The 19,322-nt window shown below is 41.8% G+C and overlaps 1 protein-coding gene across 4 annotated transcripts in view; it reads right to left on the bottom strand.

Moving 5' to 3' along the window:
* Positions 1-19,322, bottom strand: part of PSEN1 (presenilin 1) — an 82,941-nt gene that overhangs the window by 24,967 nt on the left and 38,652 nt on the right. For all 4 annotated transcript variants that reach the window (NM_001266480.1, XM_028850213.2, XM_028850214.2 and 1 more), the window contains 3 exon segments: positions 488-708; positions 7,018-7,085; positions 18,489-18,630. In NM_001266480.1, the coding sequence (NP_001253409.1) occupies positions 488-708; positions 7,018-7,085; positions 18,489-18,630 (431 nt within the window).

Genomic DNA, 19,322 nt, shown 5'->3' with positions numbered 1-19,322 from the left:
TGTCAAAACCTCAAAATCTTTAAAAAAAACAAAAATTTTTTTGAGACAAGGTCTTGTTCTGTCACTCAGGCTGGAATGCAGCGATGCAATCATGGCTCACTGCAGCCTAGACCTCCTGGGCTCAATCGATCCTCCCACCTCAGCCTTCTAAGTAGCTGGGACTACAGGTGTGCACCACCAAGCCTGGCTAATTTTTGTATTTTCTGTAGATACGAGGTTTTGCCATGTTGCCCAGGCTGGTCTTGAACTCTGGGCTTAGGTGATCTGCCCGCCTCGGCCTCCCAAAGTACTGAGATTACAGGCGTAAGCTACCATGCCCAGCTGAAATCTTCAAATGAAAAAGTTATTATAGCGAATTAATGATTTACTGAAGAGCTATGCGATGTACATTTTACCATTTTCTCTAAATCAAGATGAAGAGACGAGGAAAGAAAACACTCCAGTGGGGCATTCCTGTGACAAACAAATTATCAGTCTTGGGCTTTACCATATACTGAAATCACAGCCAAGATGAGCCACGCAGTCCATTCAGGGAGGTACTTGATAAACACCAGGGCCATGAGGGCACTAATCATAATGAGATATGCCTGCTGGAGTCGAAGTGGACCTTTCCAGTGAATGGAAATCATTCCCACCACACCAAAATTCCAGATCAGGAGTGCAACAGTAATGTAGTCCACAGCAACGTTATAGGTTTTAAACACTTCCCTGAAAAAAAATTAAACAGATTTTAAAAGATTTATGTACAATTATTTTCATCAAAACATTATTTAGGCCGGGCGCGGTGGCTCAAGCCTATAATCCCAGCACTTTGGGAGGCCGAGACCGGCAGATCACGAGGTCAGGAGATCGAGACCAACCTGGCTAACCCGGTGAAACCCCGTCTCTACTAAAAAATACAAAAAACTAGCCGGGCGTGGTGGCGGGCGCCTGTAGTCCCAGCAACTAGGGAGGCTGAGGCAGGAGAATGGTGTGAACCCCAGAGGCGGAGCTTGCAGTGAGCTGCGATCCGGCCACTGCACTCCAGCCTGGGCGACAGAGCGAGACTCCGTCTCAAAAAAAAAAAAAGAAAAAAACATTATTTAGAATAATGTGATGGCTCCCAAACATTAGATATTCATATCCCACCTTTATAATTTTACCATAACCTATATCAACTGTGCTATTATTTATTTAATACTTTCTTTTAAATTAATTTACTCTTTTTTGGTTGGGTTTTTTTTTTTTTGAGCCAGCGTCTCATTTTGTTGCCCAGGCTGGAGTAAAGTGGTGCAATCACGGCTCACTGCAGTCTTGACCTCTGGAGATCAGGTGGTCCTCCCAGCTCAGCCTCCTAAGTAGCTGGGACAATAGGTGTGTGCCACCATGCCCAACTAATTTTTCTAATGTTTTTTGTAGAGATAGGGTTTCACCATGTTTGCCTAGGTTGATCTAAAACTCCTGGGTTCAAGCAATCCACCTGCCTCAGCTTCCCAAAGTGCTGGGATTACAAGCATGAGCCATGGTGCCTGGCCAATTAATTCACTTTTTTCCCTCAAGTTGAACAATTCACTTTTTTTCCCAAGCTGAACTTTTTCTTAACAGGAAGCTCTGTATCATTCATATAAATGGGAAATCAGCTGCACAGGCCATAACTATAAAAATAATTACAAAAAGGAAAAAAGATCATATAATACCTAAAATACCACACTATACTTTGGGAAATATTAGTTTAAAACATCTGAAATTAGAAAAAATTAAACATGTGCTAAAAAATTTTATAGCTAGGACATACATTTTCATACAATGAGATTTAGCAGTCATTAAAAATAGATATATGCAGGATAGGCAAAGTGGCTTACGCTCTAATCCCAGCACTTTGAGAGGCTAAGGTGGGAGGAACTTGAGGCCAAGAATTCCAGACCAGCCTGGGCAACACAGTGAGACCCTACCACTACAAAAACATTTTAAAATTAGCTAAAGGTGATGGCACATGCCTGCAGTTCCAGCTACTCAGGAGGCTGGGGCAGGAAGATAGCTTGAGCCTGGGAGTTGGAGGCCGCGTGAGCTATGATGACACTACTGCACTCCAGCCTGGGCAACAGAACAAGACTCTAACTCTAAAAAAGAAAAGAAAAGAAATATATATATATATGTATGTATTTTGGAATTTCAAAGTAGGAGATAAATCATCTTTCCGGATAGTATCTGAAACCCAAAGTTTATGCTTAAAGGTGTGCTTTCTTTCTCCTTCAAAGCGGGAGAAGAATCATCATACACACACACAAACACAAACACACTTTTATATATACACAATATAGGATCCCATTTATGATCCCATTTGTGCAAAATAGTGTGAGAGAAGAGTAGATGAGAAATTGATATATTAATTCCTGAAAGCATGACAGGACTTATCTTTAGGTGGTGGGAATCTGGTCATTTTTCTTCTTTATCATCTTACATAATGTCTTTTTTAAAAAAGTGACTATTCAGTATTTCTATAATGAACAAAATGCTATTTTAATTTTGGGGAGGAAAAATCCACCATCTAATAACAAAGAGATTGCAACTATAGAAGACGCCTGAGGTAACTGAGGAGAAAGCAAGCACGCCTTTAGGCATAAACTTTGAGTTTCAGGTACTGTCCAGAAAGATGATTCCTCTCCCACTTTGAAATTCCAAAATAGAATAAACATTGAAATTTCTGGACAATGTAGATATTTATATTAAGCATTTCCGGTATCCTCGAACTAAAACAAAAACAAACAAAAAAACCTATTTATTACTCTTTGCCTAGGTAATACATGAGTAAGATATAAAATTCACAACAGACACTGAAAAGTAGGTTTTCTCCCCATTGTGTCCCACGGTTCCCCTCTCTAGAGGAAAGCACTATTTTTTCTTGAGATGGGGTCTTGCTATGTTGCCCAGGCTGGCTATGAACTCCTAGGCTCAAGCAATCCCTGTCTCCACCTCCAAAAATGTTGAGATTACAGGTGTGAGCCACCGTGCCTGGCTGGAAAGCACTATTACTAATTTCATGTACATCCTTCCAGAAAGTCTATACATATCATACATATACTTTTCTACTTGACACAAATGATAGCATATTTTAATTTTTTTAATAGAGACAAAGTCTGTCACCCTGGATAGAGGGCACAATCATAGTTCACTGCAGCCCCAAAGTCCTTGGCTCAAGTCATCCTCCTGCCTCAGCCTCCCAAGCAACTGGGACTATAGGCATGCACCACCACGCCTGGCTAAGTTTTGTATGTTTTGTAGAGATGGAGTTTCACCATGTTGCCCAGGCTGGTCTAGAACCCCTGGGCTCAAAGGATCCTCCCACTTCGGCCTCCCAAATAGGTGGGATTACAAGTGTGAGCCACCACACCCAGCCTTAAAATTTCTCAATAATAGATCTTGCATATTATCTTTTTTTTCACTCCTCTAAGCTGTCACTTTATTCACTTAAAATATCTATTTCTTCAGAAGCAGGAACAGGGACTGCTGGCCCTCAGTTTTATTCACTTAAAATATCTATTTCTTCAGAAGCAGGAACAGGGACTGCTGGCCCTCAGTGCCCCTGCCTTCCTCTGCACAGCCTGAGTACAATGTATGTAAGGAGGGGTAACCTGAGCTGGAGAGGGCCTGGAGCCACATCAGACCCATCCACCCAGTTGTTGGCCTACAACTGGCTGTGGATCCAAAGGAAGGTAGAGGTCAGCTCAGTCTACACATGCTACTGCTCAGTGCCTACCTGGTCACGGGAGACCAACACATGGTAAAGGTCAAGGGCTTCTTGGAAGGCAGTCAGCAGCCTGTGCAAGATGTTCTCCACACTGCTCAGCTTAAGGGGAGCTGGGGGCAGGACCTCAGCTGGCACCTCTGCTTCACCAGTGTCCAGGGCTTGCACAATTCTTGTTTACTTATAGATATTTCATCTTTTTTGCTGCTATCATAAATGGGACCTGTCCTTTTATTATGTTTTCTAACTAGTTGTTTATGTGAAGGTTATTGATATATGTTTTCATTTTATTTTACTTTTTTGAGACGGAGTTTCGCTCTCGTTGCCCAGGATGGAGTGCAATGGTGCAATCTCGGCTCACTGCAACCTCCACGCCATTCTCCTGCCTCAGCCTCCTAAGCAGCTGGGATTACAGGCACCCACCACCACGCCTGGCTAATTTTTTGTATTTTTAGTAGAGGTGGGGTTTCACTATGTTGGCCAGGCTGGTCTCCAACTCCTGACCTCAGGTAATCCACCCACCTCAGCCTCCCAAAGTGCTGGGATTACAGGCATGAGCCACGGCACACAGCCAGGGTATTTTTGTTTAATTTTGTAATCAATTGCCTTACCAAACTTACTGAGTAATTTGAATTGGTTTTCGGTTAGTTCTAAAACAAAGTAAACAATCATTTTATCTCCAAATATTGGTAATTTAACCTTCTTTTCCAAATTACATAGTTCTTATTGCTTTCTCTTATTTAATTGTGTTTGATAGTCCCTCCAGAGCAATGCTAGATAATTGGTGATAAAGAAAACTTTCATTTCAGCCAGGCACAGTGGCTCACGCCTGTAATCCCAGCATTTTGGGAGGCACAGGCAGGCGGATCACCTGAGGTCAGGAGTTCAAGACAGGCCTGGCCAACATGGTGAAACCTCTGCTCCACTAAAAATACAAAAATTAGTCAGGCATGGTGGCAGGCGCCTGTAATCCCAGCTACTTGGGAGGCCTTGAGGCAGAAGAATTGCTTGAACCCGGGAGGCGGAGGTTCCTGTGAGCTGAGACCACACCATTGCACTCCAGCCTGGATGACAGAATAAGATTCTGTCTCAGAAAAAAACAAAAAAAGAAGAGAAGAGAAGAGGAGAAAAGAAAACCTCCATCTCATTCCTGACCTTAGTAGGCAAGCTTCTAGTTTCCCTATGAGGATGACATTGGCCTTTAGAATGAGATGCATACATTTTATAATGTTAGAGATTTATTTATTTACTTATTTTTAGAGACTGGAGTGCAGTGGTGCAATCATAGCTCACTACAGGCTTGAATTCCTGGGCTCAAGCCATCCTCCCACCTTAGTCTCCCGTGCAGCTAGAACTACAGGCACACACCACAATTGGCTAATTTATTTTTTGTAGAGGCAACGTCTTGTTACGTTGCACATGTTGGTATCCAACTCTCAACCTCAAGCTATCTTCCTACCTTAGCCTCCCAGAGTACTGAGATTATAAGCATGAGCCACCACACCTGACCCCATCTATTTGTTTTATTAAGGAATTTGATCAAGAACACGTGTGGAATCATCCAATGCCTTTTAGCAAGTACAGAGATGGTGATCTAGTGATATGGCAACTTATAATGAAGCAGTCTTCCATTCTGCAAACCAACTCCGCTTGGTCAAATGTATTATTATGGCAGGGTGCGGTGGCTCACGCCTGTAATTCCAGCACTTTGGGAGGCCAAGGTGGGCGGATCACGAGGTCAGCAGGTCAAGACTATCCTTGCCAACATGGTGAAACCCTGTCCCTACTAAAAATACAAAAATTAGCTGGGTGTGGTGGTGCGCACCTGTAGTCCCAGCTACTTGGGGGATTGAGGCAGGAGAATCGCTTGAATCCAGGAGGTGGGGATGGCAGTGAGCTGAGATCATGCCACTACACTCCAACCTGGGCGACAGAGTGAGACTCAAAAAAAAGTAGTATTCTTTTTATCTATTGCTGAATTCTCTTAATATTCTGTTATTCTTGGCCGGGCGCGGTGGCTCAAGCCTGTAATCCCAGCACTTTGGGAGGCCGAGACGGGCAGATCACGAGGTCAGGAGATCGAGACCATCCTGGCTAACACGGTGAAACCCCGTCTCTACTAAAAAGTACAAAAAACCAGCCGGGCGAGGTGGCGGACGCCTGTAGTCCCAGCTACTCGGGAGGCTGAGGCAGGAGAATGGCGTAAACCCGGGAGGCGGAGCTTGTAGTGAGCTGAGATCCGGCCACTGCACTCCAGCCTGGGTGACAGAGCGAGACTCCGTCTCAAAAAAAAAAAAAAAAAATTCTGTTATTCTTTTGAGATCAATAAATATAACTGACCAATAGTTTTCTTTTACTTGGTAACTTGCAAGGCTTTAGTTATCAATGTTATGCTGGCTTCTTTAATTAATTAATTAATTAAAATTAATCTGGAACCTTTTTTCTTTTTATATGTTCTGGAACACCTAGTATTAGAGTTACCATTCCTTAAATAAATGTTTAACAGAATTTCCCCATAAATCCACTGGGGCCCGGTACTATTGTTATTTGTGCAGGTGGGGTGGAAACTTCTTTGTAACTTTCTGTACTTCTTCTTTGCTCTGTTTAAATTTTCTGTCTCTTCAGGGGTCAGTTTTGATAATTTTTTTTCTAGAATATCATCCATTTCACATAGATTCTAATATTTGCTTCTTTTGTATTTCCTTTAACCCTCTACCAAAGAAATAACTCTCCAATTTATTTATTAGTTTTACTGCCTCTTTGAATTTAAGAGCTAGTGCAATTGTTTACAAACTGTATTCTGCCACTTGAGCTGAGAAAAAGGCCAGGCTGGCACATCTCTGAGCTTCACTATTCTCTTTGACAGACCAGATCCACTTTTTTCTGTATTATATATGAAAATTTCATATAAGATTTCGTTTGAAAGAAAAAAGAGTCACCGAAAAAAAATACAGAAGTATGAAAATCAATTACTCTGGTTTTTATACATTCTTAAAACCCTTTCTTAACATTTTGATTCAGACTTCTACTAGAAGAATATATAATCTTCAAAAAGGCTTAGAATTAACTGCAGTCTTAAGTTCTTTCAGTTCTACTTATTATAAGCAAGGAGCAACAGAAGAATGTCTCAATTAGTAATACTGACTTGTCTTTTATATACCAAGTATGACCTAAATGTGGAAACAATTAAAACTTCAGAGTAATTCTTCAACAAAGTACATGGCTTTAAGTGATGGCTACAGAGCACAAAGGTAGTTAATTCTGAAAGAAAGACCAAAAATTGCACGACTTACCCCAAGTAAATGAATGAAAAAAAGAACAGCAACAATAGAGATGATATAATAAGCCAGGCATGGATGACCTAGAAAAGAAAGCATTTCAATATAATTAATAGGTCCCACAACCCTTAAAAAGTACAAATTTTTTTTTTCTGAGACGGGGTCTCACTTTGTCGCCCAGACTGGAGTGCAGTGGCGTGATCTCAGCTCACTGCAACCTCTGCCTCCTGGGTTCAAACAATTCTTGTGCTTAAGCCTCCTGAGTAGGTGGAACCACACATGTGTGACACCACGCTAGGCTAATTTTTGTATTTTTAGTAGAGATGGGGTTTTGCCATATTGCCCAGGCTGGTCTCAAACTCCTGACCTCAAGTGATCCGCCTGCTTCAGGCTCCCAAAGTGCTGAGATTACAGATGTGCACCACCACGCCCGGCCCACATCTCTCTTTAAAACAACTTTATAAAATAGTACAACTTGGGAAAGGCCAACAGAATGGCTTTACCTAGATACTGGTACTTCGTGGACAGTTGAATATTCTTTTTTTTTTTTTTTTTTTTGAGACGGAGTTTCACTCTTGTTGCCCAGGATGGAGTGCAATGGCGTGATCTTGGCTCACCACAACCTCTGCCTCCTGGATTCAAGCAATTCTCCCACCTCAGCCTCCCAAGTAGCTGGGATTACAGACATGCACCACCACGCCTGGCTAATTTTGTATTTTTAGTAGAGATAGGGTTTCTCCATGTTGGTCAGGCTGGTCTTGAACTCCCAACCTGAGGTGATCTGCCTGCCTTGGCCTCCCAAAGTGCTGGGATTACAGGCACGAGCCACCGTGCCTGGCCAACATTTGAATATTCTAAATTAAGTTGACTATCCAATACAACAAAGTTGTTTCTGGTGTTCTTCCGCAAAACTTTTCCAACGTTTTGTTACAAAAATGTTCAAACACACAGCAAAATTTAACAAATTTTACAGTATATACTCATATATCACCCAGAGTCTACCATTCATATTTTGCAGTACTTGGTTTATAAAATTTCTTTCTAGCTCCTCATCCATTAGTCTTTGTTATTATTAATACATATCAAAGTAAACTGAGAAGTCAGGCGTGGTGACACACGCCTGTAATTCCAGCACTTTGGGACGCCAAGGTGGGCAGATCATGAGGTCAGGAGTTCAAGACCAGCCTGGCCAATATGGTGAAACCCCGTCTCTACTAAAAATACAAAAATTAGCCGGGCGTGGTGACACACGCCTGCAGTTCCAGCTATTCAGGAGGCTGAGGCAGGAGAATCACTTCAACCTGGGAGGCAGAGGTTGTAGAGAGCTGAGATCGCGCCACTGCACTCCAGCCTGAGAAATAGAGCGAGACTCCATCTCAAAAAAACAAAAAAAGTAAGCTGAGAACACTTGTATATTTCCCTCCAAATACTTCAACTTTAGCCTAAATTTTATCTCACTCTTTAAAACTTGTCTGTCTTGGCCAAGACAGACATTAACAGTGGGAGATGTACGCTGGGATTCCATATTAAGCTTTAAATTAAGGACCAGAATAAATATTAAATAACTGAAATTCTCATCTTTCTTGAGAGATGCTTTTCACCTTGGTTTTTGGCAAGGGAAGAAGGAGATGTTCTTATTTCTTTTTTTAATTTTATTTATTTATTTTTGGGAGATGAAGCCTCACTCTGTTGCCCAGGCTGGAGTGCAGTGGCATGGTCTCAGCTCACCACAACCTCCACCTCCCAGATTCAAGCAATTCTCCTGCCTTAGCCTCCCGAATAGCTGGGATTACAGGCACCCACCACCACGCCCAGCTAATTTTTGTATTTTTATTAGAGACGAGGTTTCACCATGTTGGCCAGGCTGGTCTTGAACTCTTGATCTCAAGTGATCCACCCTCCTTAGCCTCCCATAGTCCTGGGATTACAGGCGTGTGCCACCGTGCCCGGCCTAATTTTAATTTTTTTTAACTGTACCTTATATGAGCCCCCAAATTTTTATTTATTATTTTTTGAGATAGGGTCTCACTGTGTTCGCCCAGGCTGGGGTACAGTGGCATGATCATAGCTCACTGCAATCTCAAACCACTGGGCTCAAGCCATACTCTCACCTCAGACTCCCTAGTACCTAGGACTATAGGTGTGGGTACGCCACCATGCCTGGCTTTTTAAATTTTTTTTTTTTTGTAGAGGTGGGGGGTCTCACTGTGTTGCCCAAAGTGGTTTTGAACTCCTGGCTTCAAGTGATCCTCTGGTCTCAGATAGATTGGTGAAAGTCACCATGCCCAGTCTTGTTTATTTTAAAAATAGCATTTTTCTGAATCAAAAGTAACATATGCTTATAACATTTAAGAAACACAGAAACACTAAAAGAAGAAAATTATTCTAATGGGCAGTGACAACCAAAATTAATACCAACATTTCCCTTTCAGGCCAGGCACAGTGGCTCACGCTTGTTATCCCAGCAGTGTGAGAGGCTGAAGCAGGTGGATTACTTGAGGTCAGGAGTTTGAGACCAGCCTGACCAACATGCCAAAACCCCATCTCTACTAAAAATACGAAAATTACCCAGGCGTGGTGGCGGGCTCCTGTAGCCCCAGCTACCAGGGAGGTTGAGGTGGGAGGATTGCTTGAACCCAGGAGGTGGAGGGTGCAGTGAGCCGAGATAGCACCACTACATTCCAGCCTCGGTGACAAAGTGAGACTCTGTCTCAGAAAAACAGTATGAAACAAAACAAAACCATTTCCCTTTCAGACATGTTTTCTATCTGCATGTATAGGCGTGTGTAAAGACCCTTTAACAGTGAGAATCAACTAGTGTACTGTTTACATTCTGCTTTCACAAACGTAATGTTTTATTACAAACATATTCTCATGCCACCAAATATTATTTGAAAATATGATTTTTGGCCGGGCGCGGTGGCTCAAGCCTGTAATCCCAGCACTTTGGGAGGCCGAGACGGGCGGATCATGAGGTCAGGAGATCGAGACCATCCTGGCTAACACAATGAAACCCCGTCTCTACTAAAAATACAAAAAAAAAAAAATTAGCCGGGCGAGGTGGCAGGCGCCTGTAGTTCCAGCTACTCAGGAGGCTGAGGCAGGAGAATGGCGTAAACCCGGGAGGCGGAGCTTGCAGTGAGCCGAGATAGCGCCACTGCACTCCAGCCTGGGCGACAGAGCGAGACTCCGTCTCAAAAAAAAAAAAAAAAAAAAAAAAAAAAAAAAAAAAAAGAAAATATGATTTTTTTTAAGAGACCGGGGTCTCACTATGTTTCCCAGGCTAGACTGGAAAACCTGGGCTCAAGCAATCATCTTGTCTCAGGGTCCCAAGTAACTGGGTCTACAGGTGCGTGCCACTGCACCTGGCTTGAAACTTTTATTTATTTATTTATTTATTTATTTATTTAGAGATGGAGTTTTGCTCTTGTTGCCCAGGCTGGAGTGCAACGGCACAATCTCACCGCAACCTCTGCCTCCCAGATTCAAGCGATTCTCCTGCCTCAGCCTCCCGAGTAGTTGGGATTACAGGCGCTTGCCACCATGCCTGGCTAATTTTTTTGTATTTTTAGTAGAGATGGGATTGCTCCATGTTGGTCAGGCTGGTCTCGAACTTCCGATCTCAGGTGATCTGCCCACCTCAGCCTCCCAAAGTGCTGGGATTACAGGCATGAGCCACTGCACCCAGCTTAAACTATGATTTTTAAATGACAAAATAATAGTCTACTCACATGGATAAACCCACAATTGAACTTTTGCCTTATGCATGGAATCTGTATTGTTTTCCCTTTCTTTCCCCAATTTTAATTTACGCTAAAATGAACATCCTACTTCACAAATATTTTTCTGCATTTCCAATTCCTTCTTTAGAATATATCATAAAAGCAAGATTACTAAATCAGTGTACAAACTTTTTGTAATTACTGATTTAATTTGGCTTAGTTACTTGACAAAAAAGACTAATCTTGACAAAGGCAATATGCCAAATATGTTAATTTGTTATTTTCACATGCATTTCTTTTATTACTATGTTATACACACACGTTAAAACAGGGCTTTCTCATCTTGCAAAAACCCCTAGTTCTGCTTTCCTGTGCTAAAGGATATGAAAGAAAACAGCCCTGCTTCAGTACACAACAGTATCTTCTCTAAACCCTAAACCGTCAAGGCCAGAAATCATCTGGCTTTACTAAGTTATAGTTCCTTTTATAACAAATTATGTGTAATAATTAACTGCCTTTTCTGTTTCTAACATTTTAAGGTTTGGTCTTTTAGCTTCTAGGGCTTGCCATAGACATTGCATAACCAACCACTGATAGGAGAAATCCTCAGGGTTTATTTCCAAACAGGCTCTGGCAAGTTACTGATCTCTGACTCAAAAGCTCCTTTTACTAATATTGGGAGTCAAAGTAAACAACTTGTTTCTATATAATTGTTTGTGCGTGCTAAGACTTGAACATTAAAAATCATCACAACACAAATGAACAAGTCAATGTGGAAATCTGGCTGAATACAAACCTCTTAAACTGTCTAAAATGAAGGATAGGGCTGGGCGTGGTGGCTCAGGCCTGTAGTCCCAGCAGTTTGGGAGGCTGAGGCCAGTGGATCACTGGAGGTCAGAAGTTCGAGACCAGCCTGGGCAACATGGCAAAACCTCGTCTCTACTAAAAAGGCAAAAATTAGCCAGGCATGGTGGCGGGTACTGGTAATCCCAACAACTTGGGAGCTGAGGCAGGAGAATTGCCTGAACCCAGAAGGCGGAGGTTGCAGTGAGCCAAGATCACACCACTACACTCCAGCCTGGGCAAAAGACTGAGACTCTTGTCTCAAAAAATAAAATAAAACAAAATGAAGGATGGATAAAAGATGCACAAATGTGACAAAAAATATATTAAGAAAGATTCCAGATAAGATGGAGTAAAGCACATTCCACTCTCTCTGTCCCACTGAACACAGTTACAAAACCTGGGCAGAAAGCAGGCAGCAGCTGGTTGCAAAAGATGAAAAGTAACTAGAGGTAGGTGGGCTGGGGAATTAGAAGCACTAGCAGTGAGCCTACCATTTTTTTTTTTCCTCCATCTGTACTCAATACAACCTGAGTGGGCATTAGCAAGACAATGGGAGCTCCACAAGATCTCTAGTTCTGGCTTGAGGATCAGGAAAGAGCTCTCCTAACACCCAGAGAGCGTAAAAATCCAGTTTTTCTTCCTTTTTTTTAGAGACAGAGTCTCGCTCTGCCACTCAGGCTGAAGCGCAGTGGCACAATCTCAGCTCACTGCAACCTCTGCCTCCCGGGTTCAAGCAATACTTCTGCCTCAGCCTCCTGACTAGCTTGAACTACAGGTGCCCGCCACCGCGCCCGGCTAATTTTTTGCATTTTAGTGAGACAGGTTTTCACCGCGTTGCCCAGGCTGGTCATGAACTCCTGAGCTCAGGCAATCCGCCCACCTCAGCTTCCCAAAGTGCTAGGATTACAGGCATGAGCCACAGCGCTCGGCCTTCTTTTCCCCTTTTCTCCATTCTTGTATGCCCAGTCCTCACACAATCCTCTGGTGATGGTAATGTGGGTGGCAGAAGCCTAAAATTCAGAGGGAGGGAATCCTTTTTCTCTGACTGGAGGAATGGCAGTTCCAAGAGAGTGGGGCAAATAGCCCTTGCTTTATTTCTCTCTCTCCTCCCACATTTTGGCCCTGACTTCAGGAAGATAAAGCCCACTTTGAGCTGCAGGAATGGAAAAGGGAAGCCCAAGAAACCACAGGGAGATCACAGAAAGAGAGAAACTCATTAAAGCAATCTCTTAAAGCTGTTTATAAACTTGTGGGTCCACTCCCAAGGTGAGCGGGTATGGATGTGATCCTCAACAGCACACACCAACCCTGACGACCGAATTACAAATAGAACACCACTATACCAGTCCCAGACTGGTGACTGGGTGGCATATACATGGGGCAGATCTGAGCAACACTGCAAAGGCTTTGAAAAATGAACTGATAATGTAACCACAGTTCACACAAGGCTGGCTGGACCTAACCCAGTCAGATCAACTGGCCAATAAAACAGAAATATCAACATCCTCGGAGCATAAAAATGCTCCAAGAAGTAAGGGCAAACCCTCTTAAAATGAAAGGAAAGTTTTAAGTTTCAGAATAAAAAAATGTAAAGAAGGGCTAAATAGGAATTTTAGAACTAAAAATAAAATAACCAAAAACATTTCACTGAATAGGTTTAGTAACAAAATGCAAATGTCAGGAAACTTGAAGACAGATCAATAGAAATTATCTAACCAGAACAATAGTGAAAAAAATTGGAAAATAAACAGAGCCTCAGAGACCTGTGGAATAAAAAGTCATTTGTGTCGTCACCCCCAGAAGAGGGTAAAGAGCCAGGCGTGGTGGCTCACATCTGTAATCCCAGCACTTCAGGAGGCTGAGGGAGACGGATCACTTAAGGCCAGGGGTTTGAGACCAGCCTGGCCAACATGGTGAAACCCCACCTCTAATAAAAACACAAAAATTAGCTGGCCATGGTGGCACATCTTTGTAATCCCAGCTACTTGGGAGGCTGAGGCTGCAGTGAGCTGAGATCACATTATTGCACTCCAGCCTGGGTGACAAAGCAAGACTCAGCCTAAAAAAAAAAAAAAGGGGGGGGGGGGCCGGGTGTGGTGGCTCACACCTGTAACCCAGCACTTTGGGAGGCCCAGGCAGGCAGAATACTTAAGGTCAGGAGTTCAAGACCAGCCTGGTCAATGTGGTAAAACCCCGTCTCTACTAAAAATTAACAATATTAGCCAAGCATGGTAACAGGCACCCATAATCCCAGCACTCTGGGAGGCTGAAGCAGTAGAATAGCTTGAATCAGGGAGGCAGAGGTTGCAGTGAGCCAAGATTGCACCACCGCACTCCAGCCTGGCTGACAAAGCAAGACTCAGTCTCAAAATCAAAAAAAGAAGAAGAAAAAAAAAAGCCGAGTGTGGTGGCTCACACCTGTAACCCAGCACTTTGGGAGGCCCAAGCAGGCAAAATACTTAAGGCCAGGAGTTCAAGACCAGCCTGGTCAATGTGGTAAAACCCTGTCTCTACTAAAAATTAACAAAATTAGCCAGGCATGGTAACAGGCACCCATAATCCCAGCACTTTAAAAGGCTGAGGCAGGAGAATCACTTGAACCAGGGAGGCAGAGGTTGCAATGAACCAAGATCGCAACACTGCACTCCAGCCTGGGTGACAGAGTGAGACTCCAACTCAAAAAAAAAAAAAAAGAAGAGAGTAAAGAATGTGGTACAGAAAAATTCTGAAGAAATAATGGTTGAAAATTTTCCAAATTTGGTAAAGACATAAACCTAGAGATTCAAAAAGCTCAGTGAACTCCGAACAGAATGAACAAAGAAATCCTCCCACAGTTCCATAACTGCTGAAAAGAAAAAGAAAATTTTGAAAGTGACCAGAACAAAACAATGTATTACTTATAGAAGAACAGTGATTGAAATGACTGATTTTTATCAGAAACCAGGGAAGCTAAGAGAAAGTAGAATAGCATTTTTTAAATGCTGAAAAAGGGAAACATCAAGACAATTTTCTGCCCAGTAACAATATCCTTCAGTAATAAAGGTAAAATTAAAACATCCTAAGGTGAAGAAAACTTGAAACAAATTGAGGTCAGCTGACTTGCTCTAAAAGAATTACTAAAGGAAGATGTTCAGACAGACGGCAAATAATACTAGAAGAAAACAGCTGTCCTGGCATAGCGGCTCACGCCTGTAATCCTAACACTCTAGCTTAGGTGACAAAGCAAGACTTCACCTCACACACACACACACACACACACACACAACCCCAGCAAAGCAGTCCTACTGATGATAATGAAATGGTATAAAGGATAAGTCGTTTGATTTACATGCTACCAGGTATCTGAGTAGAAGAGATATGCAAAGCAGAAAACAAACCAACCACGGGCCCTTCTGGGCTAAAAATACTCCATTAAAAGTTATGTTTAAGGATGAAAATTTAAACCATGAGATTAAAATATAATTTCCCAAGAAGTAATGGGAGAGACGAAAAAGTCCATCATCTGAGAATCATGGCTGGTTAGCTTTAGGAAACTGCAAAGAGGACCAAAGTAGGAAGAAAAGCAAAAGCCAGAATCAATGTGAAGCGGGAGGCAATAAATAAGTCAAATGGCAATAAGGTCCAGAAAAATCAGGTTCAAAAACATCAGCAGATACGACCAAAGGAAAAACTGGTAACCACATGATACGCAGTTTCCATGGAGGCATGAAAAGAGAACCCACACTTCAGGGAGCTGAGGACTGAATGTGAGAAGAATCTTATGTAATAGCTGTGTGTGTCAATCCAGGCCAAACTCTGTACTCAAATATCCATTCTGACCCATTAGGTTCTGACCCACACTAGCTGTGTGACCCCTGCCTCAGTGCCTCATCCATAAAACTGGGATAATAGTAGGGGTTACCTCAAAGAGTTCGTATTTAAATTAAACAAGGCGGATGTAAAGCGATACTTGTCCTGTACATGTCACTGCCCAAGACTGGGAAAACCCATACATGCTTAAAACAGAGAAAAGAAGAGGTAGTTTAGAGATGGTGCTTTCTCTTTTATGTGTGAAAATATGAAAATACAGAAAAACTAAATAATTTCCTAAGATTACTAGGAGAAAGAACTCTGAGTCCAGAGCTCCACCTATCCAATTACAAAGGTATTTTGTAAGGGAAAGGCAGGAAATCTGTATGTAAATTCTAAATTATAAGAAAGAAAAAGTAGAATTCCACCCTCCAATAAAATCTGAGAAATAAACAGAAGAACAAAAGTATAATGGGATCCTGGTAAAAGTCACAAGATCAGTCTACTAAAGCAAGGAAACCAAAGGCAAGTAAACACATGCAGACAAAATATATATGGTGAAAAAGGGATAAAGAAAGGAATTAAGAAACTACCATTTTTAAAGTGGGGGAGGCAAATGCTTCCCAGCATGGGTTTATATCACTTGCTTTTTGGCCTTCTGAGTGTTGGTAACAACCTGTCATCATCACGCATACCTGTCATCTTTAATGGTATCCATACATTACTAACAGATTATACAGACGGCTATCACTTAACACTTCCACTCACTCAAATGTTCAACAAGCAAGGTTAAACTCTGTATAATTTTAAAGTTTACAAGCATTGAAAGGTATTGATATTACTAGTAACCAACTAAATGCAAATTAAGACATTTTCTTTACCCATAAAAACCAGCACATAGTTTTAAAAAAGAAATTCAGCACTGGTGAGGTATGAGAGATACTCTCATTCACTACCGGTGTTAAGTACAAACTGATATAAGCTTTTTGAAAATGGGATTTTGTATCCCAAGAGAGTTACAAATACGTAGATAATTTGCCCCAGAAATTCTACTTCTAGGATTTTACCCGAAGGAAATAATTTGAAAAACTGAAAAAGCTCTAGGCATAAAGACAGACATTACTGTTTTTTAAAACAGTGAAACACTAGAAACAAATGTGCAACATCAGGGACATTTGAGAAGTAAATTATAAGGTACTTGAGTCAAATATCTCATAGCCATAGAAATATTTTCTAAGAATTTATAATAGAAAAAATGCTCACACCAAAGTAAAAGGACACATACTGATTATACATTTTAACCATGTTAGAAAAGTATACAGAAATAAATACTAGAAAGAAACAGAGTAGATTCCAACATTTGGAAAGGTAATTTTTTTTTTTTTTTTTGGTAGAGACAGGTCTCACTATGTTGCTCAGGCTGGTCTCAAACCCCTGACCTCGGCCGGGCACAGTGGCTCACACCTATAATCCCAGCACTTGCAAGGCCAAGGCGGGTGGATCACCTGAGATCAGCGGTTCTAGACCAACCATGGCCAACATGATAAAAACCAGTCTCTACCAAAAATACAAAAATTAGTCGGGCATGGTGGCAGGTGCCTGTAATCCCAGCTACTCAGGGGGCTGAGGCAGCAGAATGGCTTGAACCCGGGAGGCAGAACTTGCAGTGAGCCAAGATCGAACCATCGCACTCCAGCCTGTGGGACAAGAGCGAGACTTTGTCTCGGGAGGAAAACAACAACAACAAAAAAACTCCTGACCTCAAGCAATCCTCCTGCCTTGGCCTCCCAAAGTGCTGGGATTACAGGCATGAGCCACCATGTCTGGCTGAACATTTATAATTTCTATTATTTGAAAATGATCTTAAAAGGTGCATGACTTGTGATAATGTGTAACTTTTTCTAAGGTATGAGTCTGAAACGTGCTAGTTGGCTGAAACTCAGCAGTAGGCCACTTGGCAAAAGAGCGAGCTAGAGGAGGAGAGGCTGAGAAGGGTGTGTCTGTGTCTTTCCTGTACAACCTCCCAGCGCCCCACTTTCCGAGGAATGAAGTAATACGGTAGAGATGGTGAGGGGGTGCATGATGGCTACCAGTTTAGGCAAGGTGTGACCAGTCACCAGTGAGTTTAATACCAGCATCTGAACATGGCTTTATTGTTCTGTACTCTAACATGAAAATCTGATTTTAGTTATACCGTATTTTATAGGGACCATTATATCCTATAGTGTTATTTGTGAATGAGGAGATTCACAAAGGTCTTAGAGTGTATTTCTTCAGTATACTGTCAATCAAAATATTAAAACCACTTAGGGCCAGGCGCAGTGGCTCATACCTGTAATCCCAGCACTTTGGGAGACCAAGGCGGGAAGTTCACTTGAGGCCAGGAGTTTGAGACCAGCCTGGCCAACATGGTGAAACCCCCTCTCTACTAAAAATACAAAAATTAGCTGAGTGTGGTGGTGGGCGCCTGTAATTCCAGCTAATGGGGAGGCAGAGGCAGGAGAATCGCTCGAAACTGGTGGGTTGAGGCTGCAGTGAGCCGAAATCGCGCCACTGCACTTCACTCCAGGCTGGGTGACAGGGCAAAGCCCTGTTTCAACAAACAAACAAACAAAAACCCACTTAGATTGTGCTATTATATGAAAATGTTTATTTTTCAGTTATATCTTTTTTGTTTTCTGGTTTTATTGTTTGAGACAATGGCCTAAAAAGGCATTGAAATCCAAAATAATATGAATTATCACTAACTCTTGATAATTAATCATAATATATATATTTTACACTACTTTTTTCATGACATATAGATTCCATGCATATAAAATACTTCCAATATTTGTTTTTTGTTTTCTTTAATACAGACAGGATCTTGCTATGTTGCCCAAGCTGATTGTGAATTCCTGGGCCCAAGCGATCCTCCTGCCTCAGCCTCTGAGCCTGGCATTACACATGCACCTGGCTTCCTTTTTGTATTTTTTGAATGTTCCACAGTGAAGAGGAACAAAACTAAAAACTAACTTAGCTCTAGAAGACAAAACATTTTTTCTTTCCTAGATCAGTTAAGTTACTTGTGACAGGAATACCCAACCATAAGAACAGGGTGGAAAGCAAAGATCTGTGTCTCATGCTCACCTTATAGCACCTGTATTTATACAGAACCACCAGGAGGATAGTCATGACAACAATGACACTGATCATGATGGCCGCATTCAGAATTGAGTGCAGGGCTCTCTGGCCCACAGTCTCGGTATCTTCTGTGAATGGGGTATAGATTCTACAATAAAACAAACACAAAAGCCCTAGGTAAGTGTTAATGGAGATCCCCAACCACATTACCACCTCCAATACAGAATTTTCTTTTTCTCGATTCAATTCATATCTTATAAGTCACTCTTCCCCAACTCACCAATCTAGCTAAGAATTTTTCACCTGAGAAAAACAGCTACACTCTAAAATAATTGCTTCAAAGAAAATATCTAATATATGGAAAGGACTTACATATGAACCAGACACTGGCTCCATCTAGTGGGTGCTTTATATTGAAATAATTATAATACCTCATCAAATGTTTTTTGGCTACAGCTTATTAGGAACTTGTTATAGAACCAGATTCTGCCACAGAAACCATGTGGGCTGACAAGTGGTTGTCAGAAGAAAGGTAATATGGCTTATAATTAATGCCTCTCATCTGTAGAGTAATTGCAACTGGAGTTGTCTTAAGATAATGTCACATATCCATCTTCCCCTTGTTTCTCATTCACAGAAAAACATTTTTATTCCAGGTGCCAATATTCCCAGCCAAAAAGACTTTACTTCTGACTCCCTTGTATTTATGAATAGCTATGAGAACAAGTAATGGCAATGATTTTTAGGGAGATGTGTTGTGTATGGAACTTCTAAGAAAGGAGTGAATTCTGCTGACATGTCCTATGTTCTTTTCTCCCCTACTCCTTCCTACTGTCAGAA

The sequence above is a fragment of the Macaca mulatta genome, chromosome 7 (genome assembly GCF_049350105.2).
Source record: "Macaca mulatta isolate MMU2019108-1 chromosome 7, T2T-MMU8v2.0, whole genome shotgun sequence".
NCBI classification, from domain to species: Eukaryota; Metazoa; Chordata; class Mammalia; order Primates; family Cercopithecidae; genus Macaca; species Macaca mulatta.
The sequence above is the reverse complement of the archived record's forward strand: the minus strand, read 5'-3'. Positions and strand labels throughout refer to the sequence as shown.